A 19,000-nucleotide genomic window follows, 5' to 3' on the forward strand; every position below is an offset into this window, starting at 1 on the left:
TGGCAGGATATGTAATTGAGAATGTGCTACTATCTATCAACAAATTAGTGCATCATATGAACTTGGTACTACTTCCCGGTATTCACGATTGCTTGGTACCAACTTTTGACTATTACGATCGATTACGCTATTGGATTGATCGAGGATTACATGATTCATTTCTAAACTGCTTTTGGCCTACAAAGGTCGAATGAGAAACTATTATATTTGCAATGAAAATTTCATACACAACACCAGAATGAAATTTTTAAATTTTTGCAACCAAATGATGGTAACATTGCATATGAATTTATGTATCTCAGAATCAAGGACGATATTCCATTCAAGTCATTTAGGAACGTAAAAAGTGGTGAATACACGGAAGTGATGATTACATATGGTTAGTTGAGATTCATTGCGTTGAATTTATACTGTCGTCAGCAGTAGTAACTGGATGACGGTTTATTAATTTCGTAATTATCATGTCTTGATTTAAAATGTAAATAATATTTAAATATTAATATGTAACCGAATATAAGGTGCTAGCGACCTATGCTTAATTTTAGGCCGGTACCGAAAGATGGTAGAGAACGGCAGAGAATGCCAAGGCCAATACTGTCGTACTATATATATGTTAGCACTACCGGAGTATATTATTATGGGGAATATACTGATGTATGTATTTATCAAAAACGGATTTCACAATTTTAAAAAATTTGTAAATTATTAAAATTCAACTTTATGTTCTGTTAAAGTTTTTATGTTGTCTGTGTGTTGAAGGCGTGAAATGCACGTGAAATTGTACGCAGAAGTCTCATTTCTGCCCTCGACTGAGAAATCTCACACAGAAGAAAGTAGTCTCACACAGATTTGGATACAATTTGATACCGGAGAGTACCCTAAGTAGCAAAGAGTAAAGCTGACTTTGTTCATAATTAGGTAACAGTCCTTGAAGGCGTATGGGGGAGTGGAGGTGGACGGTCAGATACAATTTGATAACTGAGAAGCAGCGAAGAGTAAAGTCGGCCTTGTGCGTAGTAGGAACCAATCCATTAAGGCGTATGGGGGAGTGGAGGTGGGCGGTCGGTTGAACAGAACACCCTGGATAATTAGCTTCTGGTACCGATTGATAAAGGACTGGGTAGAACATAGTTGTGAACGCTGTGAAAATCTCCTGGCCTTTCCGGAAATCGAAAATCTGTACGTCGGTCTCAGCACTTCAAAATTTTTGTGTCGAAATTAAGTTGCTGTACTTTATTTGAAGCCGTTGTGAAGAGGTGGCAGTAGTTGATCCATGAACTGTACTCCACAAATTTCCCCAAAGTCACCCATTTATATTAAAAAATGGTAATAGACATAAGATATAAATGACTTTGAAATATACAGTTTTTATTTTAAACGTTTTTTACTTGGTAAAGAGTTAACAAAAGACAAGAAGGTGAAATAAATTGTTTAATGGCAATTGAAATTGTTTTCAGCCTGTGGATAGATGTTTAATTCTTTCTGGGAGCTTTCTATACAATTTAATTCCCACATAATGCCAGTCTTTTCATAATACAGTACAGTTGGTGAGCTCATGTCTGTAAGTAGTGTGGACCTCATTTTTGGGGTGGTGGGAGGTGTTATGTTACCACCCTTCAGTATATAGACTATATTGCAATGAACAGTAGGATGGTAGATGATGGTAGATGAATGACAGGCTGGAAGTATTTGGAAGGAAGTGGTGGTCTGATTGAGGCACTGTCCTGGAATTTGCCTGGAGGGACAGGAAAACAGTAAGACCCCCTGTTCAGGATAGCTGGTGACCCAACTGAGATCCGAATCGAGCATCTCCCGAATATGAGTCCAAAGCAATATTACCAGTTAAGTGTGTGCTTTATGAAACCCAGAATTTCACTGAGAAATTTCATACTTAGCAACTTCAGAAGTCATTGAAGCGAATACATACCTAGAGTGAAGTGTTACAGAGTGATTGAGACATGTCAGAGTAGGCATTCTAACAAAACAGATGAGCTTGTTGAATGAGACCTGAAAATGAGGAAGCAGGTGGTGTCTAGTTTGTGTACCCCCATATCCACGTATTGCTAGGCTAGCACTCTTCATAGCCATCATGTGAACCTCAGATGTAACATGATTTATGTCATTTTTCCAATTTAACTGATTGTTGATAATTTTGAAAAATAATTTGTGGCTGTGCAGCATAATATCTGTAATGTGACTGGCCTTGTAACAGTAGATTTGTGTCTAATGAATGAACATTAATGCCAATGGGGTACTACAGTCACAAAGCATTTTGAAAGTAAGCATATTCTAAGTAAGGAGACACCCGCCTACTCCTGTTTATCAAGTGTAGGAAATATGATAGGTGTGTGTGTTATCTATCAAAAATCATATAGATAAGTAATCTTATCTGTGACTATGTCATTGTGTCAGTTGTGATTCACAGTCGAAGGTTACCAAATATTCACGCTTAGAGTTTGACATTACTTACAGCAAAGGTATGTAACATGGAAGTTTCAGATTACTGGGACTTGTTTCAGTGTTGTGTTTTTTAAATTTTTGTTATGGCCATGATTCAGTTCATATTAGCTACTAAGGTCTGAGGAAACTTAGATCTTTTTTGGTCCATCTCCATCATTTTTACAATAGTTCTGTAACCATTTGGCTTTTTCCAGGTAATTTTGCTTTAAATAGGATTCCTAGGTCGTGAAGTGTGTTGCTGACAGTGATGAAGTGTGCCAGGACTACTTCCTTTCCAGTCCTTACAGTTCATGACCATCCTGTGATTTGATGAATTGTTATTTTGTATTTGTATTTGTATTTGTATTTATATTTGTTCAAGAAANAAAGTGTTATGAACCCTTTGAAGCCAGCAGTGCATCTGGATAATGTTTAAAAATCCACTTCCTGCCTCACAGAAATCACAGTGCATCACCATTATAAAGAGCAACCAATTTATGATAATTAAGGAAGTAATTACTGTTTAATGTGAGAATCATATAAAAAACACAAATGCATTCTGTGGGCAAAATGTAGTGTTCATTAACGTTGAAGCAGGTGGTATAAATAGCTACAACTGTGCTTTAAAGGGTTAAATAAAGGAATATACAGGCAGTACAATAATTTCAGTCATTCTGGTAACCTTGCATAATTGAGTAGCAGTTTAAGCCCTATGAAATATATACAGGGTGTCCCAGGAAGAATGTGCCAAACTTCGGGAGGGTGTTCCTTATGTTAAAGTATGCCGATNTGAAATGCTACAAAGAATTGTTCATACTGTTGCTCTAGGTACCGGGATGATTTGTTGTCTGCATCTATGACCCACAATGAGCAGATACAGTGGTTACAACTCTCGAGAAGATGTACACATGGAGATATGTGAGTACCAAAAATGTGAGGTGCTCTCATGACACTGTATGGGGGGGGGGGGGTTTACACAAATTTAGATTCCAGTATTCTTGGATTTTTGGAAGAAATTTTATAAGTAGTATACCTCTGCATACTTTCCAACCCACATTTTTTAGTTATGAGATGTCAGATAGTTACAGTTTTTGTTTTCTTATTGTATTGTATTGTATTTTATAATTATACATGAAGTATAGCCCGATGAGGTCATTGGATTTTTTTCAGTTGACCTAATCCTTCCAGCTGCACTAGGCCCTAGGGTTTACTCAGCCTCTAACAGAAATGAGTACCAGGAATTAATTAAATAATTTTCCTGGGGAGTAAAGCACGGCCGGTGCGTAGGGCTGATAAGCTTACTGCCATCTTTGAGCCAGTTGTCTAGATAATGTGGGACCCTCAATGTCTCACAACCCTATGGGCCTTTGCGACCTGGTACAGGGATAGCTTTTCTTTTTTTTTTTTTTTTCATCAAGTATAGGCTTGTAGTTTGAGACTTGAGGCTGTCATGGCAGTAATTATGCAGCTTACTGTTCTCTAGGGTGTGATGCCATGTACACTGGTGGATATTTACCAGCATTTCTTCTGCTCTGAAGATGGAGGCAGTACATTTCTCTGCCACGCATACTTGTAGGCTTATAGTGTCGTCAGCTGTTGATGCCCTTATCGTACCATTGTTTAGAGTACTGCCTCATTATCTGCTGTTAACACTAGCAGTATGGCAGGACAACATGGCACTGGCAATGTGAGCAGTGGTATAGTTCAGTGTGTATCTTTGTTTTTTACCTATTAATGGCTTTTGAACTAATTAATCGGTTATTCACACGAAACTTAGTATGAATCATAGGTAATGGCATTTCTGCATATTTTTTTAAATTCCATGTTGTGAACTTGTCAGGTGATAGCAACATTCCGAAACTTTGTGTGGTATGCTAACAGTATCAGCTGTCAACAAAATCTCTAAAAAACATAGAAACATTAAGAAGATTACTTTCTTTCTTTGGACGTGATGCCGTGTAGTCTGGTGGACATTTACCAACATTTCAGATGAACCTACTGCCTCCATCTTCAGGGTGGAAAAGTAGTTTGAAGTACTTATGGTGCCATATTCCAGGGGAAAAGAATCTACATAGTCATTCCTATGAGAACTGAAATCTCAAGTGGAAATACTTGTAAGACCTGCAAGTGGGCTATGAAGCCTAAAGATGATGATAAGTTCTTCTGCAGTGCAAGATGCAGAGAGCCAACAGCAACAGGACAGTAGGAGGCTAGACCACCATTCCATGACAGGGGGTAGGAAGGCTGAACATGGTATGGTACCACAGCACAGCATGTCCAGTAAAGGCTCAGCGCAGTACCAGTTCAATCCTCAAAACAATAGAATCCTCACTCAACCTTCTGTCAGTCGGACACTGTCTCGTCATCAACACTGGCCTGTCCCTTCTCTACAAGATGTGATTAATGGTCTTCCATCTCGAAACATGGGAGGTGAGTAGTTCCTGATACATGTAGGCAGACTAACAAGGACATTTAGGATATTGTTGAATTTGAGGTCATCATAGTGGTGACCTTGAAAGTTTGGTCTGCAGGCTTGTACTGCTGCATACTTCTGACAGAGCCCACCATGTTCAGGGTCATTACATAAGCCATGTGCAAGCAGGTATGAAGCCTTGTGTGCTTGGTTTCATGCCTGGCTTACTCTGTAGCTCTGAAGATGGAGGTGATGTGTTCCTCCAAAATGTTTTGCTCTCTCTGAAGTTTGTTTAGAATTTCATTGTTGAACTAATGTTATTTACTTATGTGTACATTTATGATTCTTCAAATAGTTGAAGCTATGTAGCATCAAATATTAGGATGAGTAACAAGCAGTGAATTGGACAGGTGAGGATGGAAACAGTCATGGAGAAATTGAAGGTATTGTCATGATATTTGCATGGAGGGACTAAGGAAGACCACATACACCATGGTCAGGTTCACAGTCACCAGGTTAAGGCTTGAACCCAAGACTTACTCACTGAGTGTAGGCATTGGTATCAAGATATTGCCAGGTGTTTGCATGGTAAGATAATGTTCACATCTGTTTGATTTCAGATTTGTTCTCACCTGGGGAAGGGACCCCACACATTCCGCTGCTGTGTCACGCTGCAAACCAGGAGTCAGAGGAACATCATGTGGCACAGATTGTGAGTGAGATGGAGAAGGATGTTACCTTGATGGGGGACAATCCACTTTCAGAGCAACTGCGCATGTAAGTCTGCCTTTACAGCGTTAAGGACCAAAATTGTAGCACATGGTTTTTATTAAAGCCTTTGCATGTCACTGAACTGTTTTTTTTTCTTGGAACTACAGCCCCAGTGGGCCTAGGCCTACCTCCATGAACTTCTCCGTTCACTTTGGTTTTTCTAGATCTTACACATGCGATAGGACGTCTTGGGCGGGTGATCAGCTCGTCGCAAGGCCTCTACCTGTACACAAACACAGAAAAAAGCACACACAAACTAAACATCCATGCCCTGAGTGGGATTCGAACCCACGATCCCGGTTTCCAAGCAAGCGAAGGCAGTACATGCCTTAGACTGCTTGGCTACATGAAGTCACTTAGGATCAGCATGTAACCATCTGAGTATTGGTCTCTGTATTAGTGGAATACAATGTTATGCTGACATATTTTTATTTTTTTCTTCTTCTCTTCCAGGGAAACCCTGAGAGAGATGCCAGAATCGCTGACCATTAAGCGCACAATAAAAAGGAAGCTCGTGAAATCTGTGAGCCAGAAATCCAAGCACACTCCTCTCAGTGTCTGGAAGAGACTGAAGTACAGACTGAGCATATCACTAGAAAAAGTGAGTTGAAGCAGCAGCAAACAGACTTCACATCTTCTTGTTCTGCTCTCCTGTCCCTTCCTTCTCCTTCTCCCCTTCTTCCATCTCTTTCTCACGTCTCTTCTTCCTCATACCCTGCTGCCTTCTGTCCCCCTCCTCCACCCCTCCATCTACTTCTGCTTCTCTGCCTCCTTTTCTCCTTCTATTTGTTAATCTCCTCCTCTTCCACCATCTACTTCTACTTCTCTTACTCATCCATTTGCTTCTCCATCTACTTCTTATCCTACTCTTTCTCCTTCTGCTTCTTAATCTCCTCTTCCACCATCTACTTCTACTTCTCTTATTCATCCATTTGCTTCTCCATCTACTTATTATCCTACTCTTTCTCCTTCTGCTTCTTAATCTCTTCATCTCTTGCCATTTTTGTCTCCTTCATCATTTCCATTTTATACAAGCTACTGTATGAAATGTCTGCAGTCCTACCCTTCTTCCCACAGCCTTCACTCTTCAATTACTTGCCAGCTCTTACCTGACTTCCTGATGTCTTCCAGTAACTGGTGGGGCCATCTTGCTTTTGGTTGCCTCGTATGTCTGTTTCCTATGAAATTTAGTTCTGGCATTGAGCTCAGGCTGGGAGCAACAGGTTAGGAAAGACGTGCGAGTAAAGTGAGAGAAGGAGCTTTGGGAAGACTGAGATAGATGGAGACACTTTGTTGCTAGGTAACCAACATACAAGTTGAACTGTTGGCCCTGCCATAAGTCAGGATGTTGGGCACTGCTTTCTCACTGCATTGGACTTGGTTCAGTTCCATGGCAGTCGATTTGGAATTTGCAATGAATAAAGTAGCATCAGGGCAGGTTTTCTCACAAGTACTTCAGTTCCCTTTGCCAATTCTTATTCAGCAAATGCTCCTTTCTCTCATCTAACATTGAGGATGGATACAATGGGTAGTTTTTAGCCAAAGTTGCTAAGGACTCAGTCTCATCTCACCTAAAAATAAAAGGAGAAAGGAGAATAAGAAGAAAAACTCATATGTTTCTGTTGCTGTTTCAGTTCAGTGTGGCGATCAGAAATCTGCTATACATCTTGGAGCTGTGGTACAGCAGCCTGAAGACAATCGAAGGACATTTTGGCAGTGGAGTCGCCACCTACTTCAGATTTCTGCGGTTGCTGTTCCTTCTGAACACCGTAGTGTTTGTCATCAGGTGACAACTCTGTTGCTGGATGCATATTTGACATACGCCTCTGGCATGCAAAACTGCATTTATATTTCTTCTTCCCTTCCAGAATATTTTCCCTTAATTTCATACCAATTTGATTCTGAATTGTTTCATTCTGGTCCGTCACACCAGCAATTACAAAGACAAAAATAACACCGACCAGTGTGACTATTTAAGTTTTATACTTGAAAACCTTACATGTTTCGATCCTTATGGATCATCCTCAGAGGGCATCAATACTTTTTCCAGAAACTACTATTACAATAGGTGTCAAATTATATACATACACATATAATGTATGAAATACACAATGTACACAATGTTCAACTTTTCACAGTCTCAGCAGCCTTCCTGGTATTAAAATTTTTAAAGTTTCTTAAAAACTTTGTTGTTTAAGATTACAATTTTTATAAACCATGCAGGTTCGTGTCAGTTCTCCTATTGTCTTTCTTGGAGGTGGTTGATCTTGTGTCGCCTGTCTGTCTTGAGAAAGGAGATTCTTAGTATTGTCCATTTTTATTCGTGGCTTGCTGTGTTGTCTTTGTTCATACCAATTGTTTCCCCACTTATTGATGTGTTCCATTATTTTGGCTAAAGCACCTTGTTCTGGTTCTTCACAAAGGTCGCTTTCCTCTCATTTTTCTTTCCAATGCACTCCATGTTATATTCATCCAATTTACATGGCCAAACCACTGTAGTAGTAGAGTCTTTAACAGACTTTGAATTCCAGCTACCTCTGTAGAAGTGTTCCTAATGCAGCTCTTCTTATCTTCACTCAATACTTCTCAGAGAGTTCATATACATTGCTTAGATTCTGGTTTTGTCTCTCTTTGTAAGAGCCTCTCTTTCGGGCCTGTGATTCTTTTAAAATTTGTTGTGCATTGTTTTTGGATCTCTCTGTTTCATAGTATTCCTCATACTTTGATAAACTGTATAACTCTTTTGTATTCAATTATTGATCTCTCCCTTTATTATTCTTCTGTGACTGCACATCTTTGTGTGTGATAATGTCTACACACAGAAACCACTTAACAGCATTTTTTTTTCCCGTGGCACTATAGCCCCAGTGGGCCTAGGCCTACCTCCATGAACTCCGTTCACTTCAGTTTTTCTAGATCTTACACATACGGTAGGACTCCTTGGGTGAGTGATCAGCTCGTCGCGAGGCCTCTACCTGTAGAAAAACACAGAAAAACGCACACAAACATCCATGCCCTGAGTGGGATTCAAACTCATGATCCTGGCTTCCGAGCGAGCGAAGACAGTGCATGCCTTAGACCGCTCGGCTACCGTGACTGGCACTTAACAGCATAACTAGTCTGAAAAACCTACAATCCAACACTGATAATAACATTACATCATAATCCTTAATGAACTACGTAAATAATACGCATAATATCCATGCTGAAAACGTAATGCATTGAGAATCCAACAATGAGAAATACTCTCAAGCAAATGTCTTTTGAATGAATGGCTGATAACCACAACGAAAATAACAAAATGAAATTTGTGGGTAAAAATGGACAATTCCTTCACAGCCAACTGTAAATTCGTAATATGTCTGGCTTGCAACAGAAGTATTGGGTGTCCTATGAAATCGCAGTTGGAGCGACATGCAGAAAGCGCGCTATATACAGAGAGCAAGCGACTGAGTTCTTTAAAGAAGCAAGTGCTCTTAACACAGAAGCAGCAGTCTTTGACTTTGAGAAATGAGCGTATCACCCAGACACTGAGATTATGAACAGTTTTACTTTGTACTGTCCTAATCTCTGATAATTTGTTTCCCAATTTTTCTTCCAGTTTCGGTTTCATTGTAATTCCTCAGCTACTGTATCGTCTGCATAAGCCTGTGGAAGCAAGCCAGAATGACACAGGGAGTTCACTGTATGACATGGCATCTGTATTTTTCACTCCCAGTGACTTGGACAGTGTCTTTCGATTATATGAAGAAAATAACTCGACAAGACATATAGGTAAGGGACATGAAACACTATTGTAGGACTGGTGACGTCAGGAAAGGAAGCTGTTCATATACACAGAGATAATTGGCAAATTAAGACATGCAGTTTAACTGAAATTCTTGTCACAAACGCCGATTTAATGGCCCTCTTAAGATTTTCCCTAATTTAATATTCACTTTCAGTGAGCCAAAGTCTAAATCTTAGTGCTGATTTTTTTTTTTTTACATTTTAGCTTCAGTTTAGTACTCAGTCCGCATAATGGGTACGGATGATTAGTCCGCAAAATATTTTGGCATGTCAGGAAGCACGATGGAGAGAGGTAACTGGGGAGAAATAATCATAGGCGAGAGGATAATATTAAAGTGATGCATAGGAAACTGGGTGTGGAGGGGTGATCTGGGATCATTTGGTGTATGATAAGGTGGAGTGAGGGTCTGTTGTGAACACTGTAACGTAACTTTGGATACCGTAATGTGTGTAGAATTTCTGGACTGGCTGAGCAGCTGTCAGCTTCTCAAGAAGGGCTTCATGGAGTTGGTTGGTTATGCGAGAAAGTCTGAAATGAAGAAAGCAGTCTTCTGGGATTTGGCACCTTGTATACAGGGTGTCCCAGGAGGAATGGACCAAACTTCGGGAGGGTGTTCCTTATGTTAAAGTATGCCGATATAACCCAAAACACCTATGTCCAAAGTTGAACGGTTACGGAGATAATGGCCAGAGAAGTGTGAAACTTTGACCGGCGTTGCACACTTGTTGATTACAAAATACATATTAAAACTGGCAGGAATATGTGGATTCTGTAATGTTAATAATGTACGTAACATAAAACTAACTTGTGAGTGACATGAAGCCATAAAATTGAAGTACAAAATACTTGGTTGCCATGTCATAATTGTCCTTAGGGTTTCCAAGCACTATACATGACACATGAATGGCAAGCACTGACGTAACATGCTGACTGCGCGGTCTGGTATAAGCCAACTACATAAGCATGGCTAGGGTGAATCACCGCACTCAAGGACAAACACAGATAAGGCCTCTCAGCTGAGAGGTACAGTGCGTGGACCTGCCAGAAGACCACACTTTTCTTGGGCCATTATCTCTGAAACCGTTCAACTTTGGACATAGGTATTTTGGGTTATATCGGCATACTTTAACATAAGGAACACCCTCCCAAAGTTTGGTCCATTCCTCCTGGGACACCCTGTATACAAGGTGCCAAATCCCAGAAGACTGCTTTCTTCATTTCAGACTTTCTCGCATAACCAANAAGTCTGAAATATTTCCTCGTCTGAGGAATATGTTTAATGATTCATTTTTACATTTAGTAAACATGTCTTACCGGTACTAAATCCACCTTGTGTAATTGGTGCGAAGTGTTTCACTGTTGGTCAGGTACTACAGTGTGTGTAATGGATATTTTAGTTTAACAGGCTTTTGGATAACGTTAGAACAGCTCTGTATCCTGACTGTTACCTATCATTCCTCCACCTTCATTATTAATTCACACAATTGTGACTGCAAACTGAGTGTTATACCTTTGCTACTTACGTTCCTGTCACATGTCTTCTAGTAGTTTGTGTATGTGAACAACAGATGGTAGGAGTCTTTATTTTCCCATTGTAAAGTGCCCCCTTTTTAAGTCTATGCTCTGTTTAATCCATAAGTTGGTAGGAATGAAATTAGAAAGGAAAATGATGGGAAAGGGTTAAGCATCATAGCACCACAGAATTGTATAAGGGAAGTAGAAGCAATGATCAGCTTCTTGTTCTGCTGGTCTGTGCTCGATACATGACTCGGTGGTCCCCTTTCCAGTCACTATATTTAGAATCATATAACCTCTATCTGGTCCGTTCCCTGACCATGAACTTTCATCTGCTTTCAACATATATTGTAGAATGTTTTTATCTGGCCCGCATGCATGACACCATATAGGTATCATTTGAATTCACCATATCCTGTGCTTGCTTCATTCCTTTTGAGCATGAACTGCATCAGAGTAACACTTAAAAATCCAACTCCTCCCTCACAGAAGGTGCACTCTTACTTCACTGCAGAGCAGGTTGGTGTATGTTATTTAGGGAAATTATGTCTGTTTATTGTGAGAATCATATGAAGCACATAAATTTGCGACGTAAGCAGACTGCAAGGGTTTAGAATGGTAAAGCAGGCGGTACAAATATACTGTCACACTTTTAGTGACTATAGATGGGGTCTGGATTGGTAATCAGGTTTACTGAACTCTTAGAACTCGTAGGTACAAGTAAGGATTATGCTGTCACTGTTCTACACACTTCACAGATCACTATAGCACACACTAGGTCTTCTCAGTCTGTTTCACTAGCCGTTGCTTGGTAGCTGCTTCCAACGGCGGACTTTCCCTTTTCTCTGGATTCATGAACTGACTCTGGCCTCAGCTATCAGCTTCTCATAGCATGCTTATAACATCCAGCACAGAACATGTAGAAAACACCATTCCTCTGTTGCAGTGCAGTTGTATTGTGCTTTCATTGTTTGCAGAGCCATTACTTAGCAATGGCTGTTGCTTCACATGGTTAAGTACCCCCTATAGGCATGTAGTATTATTTATAGCAGGCAACCATTAAATTTAGTCTGGTATATAGACATGTGCTGGTTGCCAAGTTCCGAACCAGGTTGAAGAAAATTATAGGATTTCGAAAGCGCAGACCCAGATGGGATTTGGAGAAGTTATATGCTCAAAGACAAAGCGTGCAAGAGACTCTAGAAGAGAAACTCGGTGCAATTGAAGGTGAAAGCGGAAATGCTGAAGCGCAGTGGAACGATATAAAAGAATGCATGTTAGATACTATCAGTGATTTGGTAGGTAAAGTTGAGAAGATAGCAAGAAAACCNTTGACAGATTACTGATGATGATGATATAGACATGCACACTTTTCTTGTAAAGATTAGTATCTTGTGGTGGTGTGACATCATGTAGTCTGAATTACTACTTATGTGGACGGGGAATGTACTGCTCTATCTCCAGGTCCCTGTACCCTCTGAGACATAAGTACCGTATTTACGCATGTATAGGCCGCACATTTTTTGCCAAAAATTCAAGAGGAAAACTGGGGTGCGGCTTATATTCGAAATATTCGAAATCACACTTCATTTAAAAAAAATTATATTCATAATTAGTAATACAGGGTGTTCTACTTCTGAAATAATATTCCAAGAAAATTATTTTTTCTATAATTTCTGTCTGAAAATTGTGCTGCGGCCTATACACGCATGCGGCCCTACATGCGTAAATACGGTAATTATCTGTGAGACTATTCAGTATCACATGTCAGAAGACACTCATCTTCATATCACTGCTGAGAAAACCTGCAATCTTTCACTGTTCTCATTATATCTTGCAGTCACTCCTGTTCCTGTCACGACGCAGAACTGGAAGCTCCCTCCATCAGGAAAGTATCGGCCTCAAGTTAAGAGCAATGCATACACCCCAAATGCAGACTTCTCCATTGGCAATATCTTCACAGGGGAGGTATGGCAAGTCCGACACCAACACTGCTACCCTCTCTCCTTCAGCACGTTGACTGCCTTGCACACACTGGAATCCTACCTGCTCGGCCAGCCCTTTCTTCACAGTAACTCAGTTTTGAACTTAACGCATACGAAAATTAAAACGGAAGAGGAGAGAATACAGTGAATACTTTCTGTGTGTTTCTAGCAATGCTCAAAGTTTCTTTCTACTCGAGTGACGTCTATAAGAGAAAATGGCATATACAATATATGCACCATGGCAATAGCCCGTTACATGATGGAATAAATGCTGGTTGGCCATCAGTCTCAAGCAGTTGGGTGACAGGATTGGCAGCAAATGTGTTAATGTGGGAGGGTAGATGAGTAGGTTGTCAAATGTTTGTGTGTCTGTGTGGAACACATCCATATTGGTATCAGATTATTTAAGGGTCATTTTGTACAGGACACCTGGTATAGTTAGCATAGTAAGATGCTGGTATCTGGATTCTGTTTATTTCTGAGCATTCTCTGGAATCATATCTTCTTTCTTAGACATTTCTACTTTATATGGGTTAACTTTGTCTCTCTCTGTCCTCTGTTTCCTCTCCTGCTCTTCTTTCTGCATGACATCTTTCCTAAGCTGTTATTTCCATCGTGATCTTGGTCTTTGTCTTGGGTGTTTTCCTATTGGTATCATGTAGGAAACCTTCTTTGGGGTGCTGTCTTTTCATTCTTAAAATATGCCCATACCATCTTCTTGCAGATTGCAATTCCTTACATGTAGTGTTGGTTACTTGTGTTCGAATGTGGCTGTCAGTTCAGTCATTGTCATGATCTCGAGGCTTCTCAGGAACTGAAGCTGTTTTTGTCATCAGCATGAGGTCTAGTGATCAAGACCAGCTGTAGCAGAGTAGAAACCCTTTTCCATGCACTTGATTGTGGAAACAGACTAGTGTGTGAAGCACATCTGCGAAGCTCAGGGTGATGGACAGTATCCAAAGCAGTAGTCATGTTTATTCTAGTACGCTGTTGTTAGAAACATAACAACAACAAGCTGGCTGGTATAGCAGTAACACTCTATACTCGTCATGACTTAAGTTTTCATGGTTTTCATGAGTCCATCCAGGCAGATTCCAGGATAGTGCCAAGATTAGACCAGAACCACTTCTTTGAAATCCTTTCTGAATCATCATTCAGCTATGATTTTAACATTTGATGTTATATGTTTTAGCTACTGACAGCGTCATAAAATTGCCCACAGAGAAATTGCAGGAAAAATAAGTGTTTAAGTTTTCTCATATAATTTTTCATCAGGTTTGAACTAACACATGTTCTCTCTTATGTGTACAGTGTTCAAGTTATGGATGAATCAGAAGTAAGTAAACTTTTCAAGCTAATTTCTCTTTAAATTTTCACAGCAAATAAAAGTAATGAAATTACAGTTGACCACCCATGTCAGTTTGGAGCAGAAGTCCAGAGTTTCAAAGACCTTCTATACATCCACCATCAGGGAATTTTGAAGGCCGAGAAGGTTTCCAAAACATTGGACTTTGCTTCGAATTGACACAGCTAGCCACCTGAGAAGGTTCTATCATATTTTACGAAGGCTTTGTTAGTTTTGCAAATTGTAACATTGGTACTTTGCTATGTAGCACACAGGTTTTATGAAGGCTGAAGTGGAATGCCATGACAAGATACTTATAAGGCTGGAAGCTATTCAGCTTTCTGAATCATGGTTATCTCTAAGCATGTGTTTGTCGTACTCAATTTTAGCCTCAAGGTCAAAAGCACAGTGCACTGACAGATGCGTGCCTCCTGACTTTTGACAAGTTTGCCAGTGTGCACACCAGCTGAAGAAATATGTTTAATATGCACTTCATTTAAGGAGATAGGTAACTTCTTAATCTGTAACCATCCATTTGCTGGGTCAGAGTTGAAGCCTCTTATTTTTAATTTTTTTAGTTTCTTGGGGCAGGATGAGACTGAGTCAACTTGGTACTTTGGCCACAATTTGGCCTCTAGTATCAGCCCCGGATGATAGATGTTGAGTGTGGAGCAGTCACTGGAATGAGAATTGGCAGAGGAAACTAAAATACTCAGAATGAAGCCTCTAATTTACAGCTCGAGGATGTGATAATGCACTGCCTGGTCAGGCCTGTCTCACTCCTCAGGGGTTAGTGACAGTATGTAGCAGTGGAATGATGTTTAATGGAGAGGAACTGAAGAAACTCGGTGAAAACTTGCTCTAGCGCCACTTCATCCATCACAAATGTCATGTGAAGTCACCTCCCCTGAGATTGAACCAGGGCTCTCTGGGGAGAAGCAGCACTTAACCACATGAGCTGTGGCATGGCCATGTCTGATTGTCATTATGATGTTTATTTTTATTGTACTTATTAAAATTATTATTGTAGTGACATAACCACAGTCATTAACTATGTTATAAGCTGACAGAAAAGTAGGTGTTCTTTAGTTAATCATGGCTACTTACAGGGAGGTAAAGGGACATGAAGGGCTGTAATGCTAAAAACAGCCCGTCCTTCTCATTATGCAGTTATGTACTAGATGTTGGTAGATGTTGGAACATGAGATCTGAAGTTATGAAGGCAGTGAATATTTAGATGCTGTGTTCTGGGATGTGATGTTATGTAGTTTGGTGGTCAACATCATTTTGGGACAACATGCTGCTCCCTTCTTCATATTCCACCAAAACTTTGGTAAGCAATTTCATTGTGATTGGCCAAGAGCATCTGACTTTCACCCAGGTGACTGAACAGTTTGTGGGATACTCTGTGCTAGACTGGTTGGTGTCACATCCCAGAACATGGCAGTCATACAGAGTTAAAATAAATTGTCCAGTTGTTTAGCTTGTCTGAATTGGTGCAGGTTGCCATGTAAGTACAGACATGTGCATGCACATATTGAAGCTGATGGCAAAATAATCCACAGAAACAGGGATACAGGATGGTCTGTTTTGTAGGGTTTCTTCACGGATACAGCTCTGTACTATGGCCACTACACTAACGAGTCTGTGAACTTGGTGCTGGGTCAGACATATAGCATTCCAGCTGCGTACTTCTTCACTGTGCTGGCATGCTATCTCGTCATGTTTGTTGTACTGTCTGTCAGGTAAGCACAAAATGTGCACAGTATTTGATCAAGAATTGTTATTTGTATTTTGTATATTGTCCGACTTAAAGTACAGAACTCTAAACATGAGTTTTTTCTGGAGACTGGATTCCAGCACTCTCCTGCCCAGCAAAGGAGAACTGAGGGGGTTGGTCTGTAGTGGTAATTCTCTGGACTTGTATTTGGGAGGTGCCTAGTTTGAGTCTGGACTGGGACATCTGTGTCATCACTGACACATTCTTTATAGTATTCCTCAGTCCCTTGAAGCTTATGCCAAGCAAATATGACATATTGACGACATCATAAAATAAACCACAGAGAGAGAAGACAAAACAGGTATTGAGGAGAAAGAAAAAGACTTAGAAACGGAAATGAGCTTTGTAGTGAAGAAGTTGGAATTTGCAGCTCATTAACAGAGCTAGAAGGGGAGTGATCACAGTTTCTTGGTTGTGTAAACAGAATGGACAGACCAAGGATAGTGAGAAGGGCATTAGGATTAAAGTTTAATAGAAAGGGACCTTTGGGATAACCTAGAAGAAGATGGTTCAGGCAGGTGTAGGAGAGCATCATGGGGAGAAGAAAGATCTGATGATAATGAAAGGGAAGGACTGTGTGAAGGAAGAGGAGATGAGGAACATTTTATCCATTGACCCACATAAAAAGAGAACAGTGACAGGAAGGAGGAAGGGATCAGAAGAGATTTTTAATTAGCCATGATTTTATCAAATTCTGCGCTCATCACCATGTGCACTGGTTTCATTTGCCGCATCAAAGTGTGTAAGGAGTTGGTTAAGTAATTGAATGTTTATGACAAGAAGCAGCAAGTGGGATTGTATGTTCTATGGCGATATTACAGTATGGCAAGGTCCTACCGCCGCACATTCATTGAGAATGAGGGGGACATCAAGAGCATGTTTGCCCAGAAAGTTTTCTGTGCGTGGGACTTCAGCACTGCCACAAATGAAGCTGCGGCTCTCAAGTCAAAAAGCATCTACAATGAATTGAAGGTGAGCATGTAACCTGTTGTGTTCTCCTTTCTTATCTTTGTCTGCCCCTCCATCATCTACTGTCGTTTTATTTTTGTATCTTTCTTCTTCTGCTTCTCCTTACACTTCTTCCTCAGCCTCAGCTTTTTTAAACTGACCAAGTGGCTTGGGGTAGCTCAGTCAGTATGCTAACAAGAGAGCAGGCTTGACAATGTAGGAACCAGCAGTCAGTTCCTGGTAGGCATGAGAGACTTTTATCTTGACTCTGTGTTGCTCCTTGTCTACAGTCAAACACGCATGTTTCCCTGGGGTTTAAGTGGCCAGGGCACAAAGCTGACCATTCATCTCCATCTAGTGATGAAGTGGCAGAAGTGCATTTTCCCATACCATTCCCCCCCCCCTCCGAATTAATTTGTAGCTGGTAAGAAAGAGGCTAGAAACAGCAATGGAGGTGAGCTAATACTTGCAGGAGCTGCTGGGAGATATCAAGAAGGAGGTTGCCGAGCTGAGCTGGCAGGGTAAATGCTTCCTTCTTGCTGTTCGCATCAGCTTGAATATCTTCATAGCGTTGGTGCTAGCGAGCACTGGCTTTATAATTTGGTTCCTGTTGCGTGAGGAGACACGTGTCACTGACACGGCAACTGCAAACCACGGAGCAACCATGATCATGCCCGTTATCATCACTGTCATCATGATAGTGGCCCCTGTCCTCTTCTCGTGGATGGCAAGGTAAAATTATCTGTACCAGGTGACACAAATGTGTCAAATGTGTCAATGGAAATTATGAGAAAGTACAGTGAAGGTATAGTGAAATAATTGCTTAGAAGTAAAATATAGAGAGTACAAAGATGTAAGAACAGAAGTTATTTTTTGTAATTCCTTTTATTTTTGTAATTTTCTGAGCAGAATGCTGATAGACACATTTCATCACTTAGTATTCTTTGGTTTCTGAACTTTCTTCACTGTCGTAGTGTTACAAACTGAGTGCAGTGTTTTGGAAACCATATTAGTTTCCATCATTACGTGAAAAAGCGAGGATGTACAGGGGCTTTCTGCCAAACATTCAGCCTTCTGTGACGAAGTAATGAGTCCAGTTTCACATCAGTGGCAAAGCGAGGTAACAGAATGGCTCAGGGTGTGGGGAACACAAAACTTATGCATGTCCATGGAACAGATGTGCAATACAGACATTGTCAGTGCATGGATTCATTAAGTGCAGCCCACTGTCTGGCCTTCTTGTTCACCTCACTTGACTCCAGCAGACTTCTTTCTGTGGCACCACATCAGGGAGCAAGTGTGATTGCAAGCGAGGATTGGTGCAGCTATTGCTGCACTTAAGATAAGACAAATGGGAAACTGTCTGCATCACACAAGGAAACATAGAATATCCATGAAACTGAAAAATGTGACTGGGGTAGAATGTGTAATAAGGTACACTTTAGATTCAAAAGAGTTCTGATGATGGTGTACAGTACTTGGAATTAATGGATTTTTTAACTTTGTCCATTGTCTGGTATTCTAGAAACTAGAAAGACACAGTGTTTCAGAAACTGGATCCGTTTCCATCCTCAGGTTAAAGAGGGGAAGGCATCTACTCTGTTGGGTCCCTTAGAAAGAGCTAACCTCAGTCACTGGAGGTTTGCTCTTTCTAAGGAGAAACAGATCCAGTTTCTGAAACGTTTTGTTTTCTAGTTTCTAGAGTACCGGACAATGGACAAAGTCCAAAAAACCAGTAATTCCAAGGTGCACTTTGTTTCATATTTATAGGCCAGTTTGTTTCAGAGATATGATTGTTTGAAAGTTGACCTGATTTAGAAGGGCCTTGTGTAATTGACCCAGAACAGGATGACACCTGTGAATCATTTATGCAGTGATTGGTGACATCAGCAACTATCCCATTGATTTAGTATTTGTTCCTGAAAGAATGGCCAGGAAAACGTGAGAGTATTCACTTTTGTTTGTAATCATATACTCTCCAAACCTCTCCAGCCCTACAAAATGTTCATGGTTA

General features: G+C 40.4%; 1 protein-coding gene across 5 annotated transcripts in view; it reads left to right on the top strand.

Annotated features, from left to right (window-relative positions):
• Positions 1 to 297: 297 nt before the first annotated feature.
• Positions 298 to 19,000, top strand: part of LOC111868110 (transmembrane channel-like protein 5) — a gene marked incomplete at its 3' end in the record, with an annotated part of 32,030 nt that continues 13,327 nt past the window's right edge. For 2 of the 5 annotated variants that reach the window (XM_033752935.1, XM_033752938.1), the window contains 11 exon segments: positions 298 to 379; positions 3,268 to 3,357; positions 4,609 to 4,869; positions 5,473 to 5,629; positions 6,077 to 6,224; positions 7,258 to 7,409; positions 9,225 to 9,397; positions 12,769 to 12,896; positions 15,855 to 16,003; positions 16,860 to 17,010; positions 17,459 to 17,718. In XM_033752935.1, coding sequence (XP_033608826.1) covers positions 3,306 to 3,357; positions 4,609 to 4,869; positions 5,473 to 5,629; positions 6,077 to 6,224; positions 7,258 to 7,409; positions 9,225 to 9,397; positions 12,769 to 12,896; positions 15,855 to 16,003; positions 16,860 to 17,010; positions 17,459 to 17,718 — 1,631 coding nt within the window. 5 annotated transcript variants of the gene reach the window in all.

This window comes from Cryptotermes secundus, unplaced genomic scaffold (assembly GCF_002891405.2).
Source record: "Cryptotermes secundus unplaced genomic scaffold, Csec_1.0 scaffold1440, whole genome shotgun sequence".
In the NCBI taxonomy this organism is placed as follows: Eukaryota; Metazoa; Arthropoda; class Insecta; order Blattodea; family Kalotermitidae; genus Cryptotermes; species Cryptotermes secundus.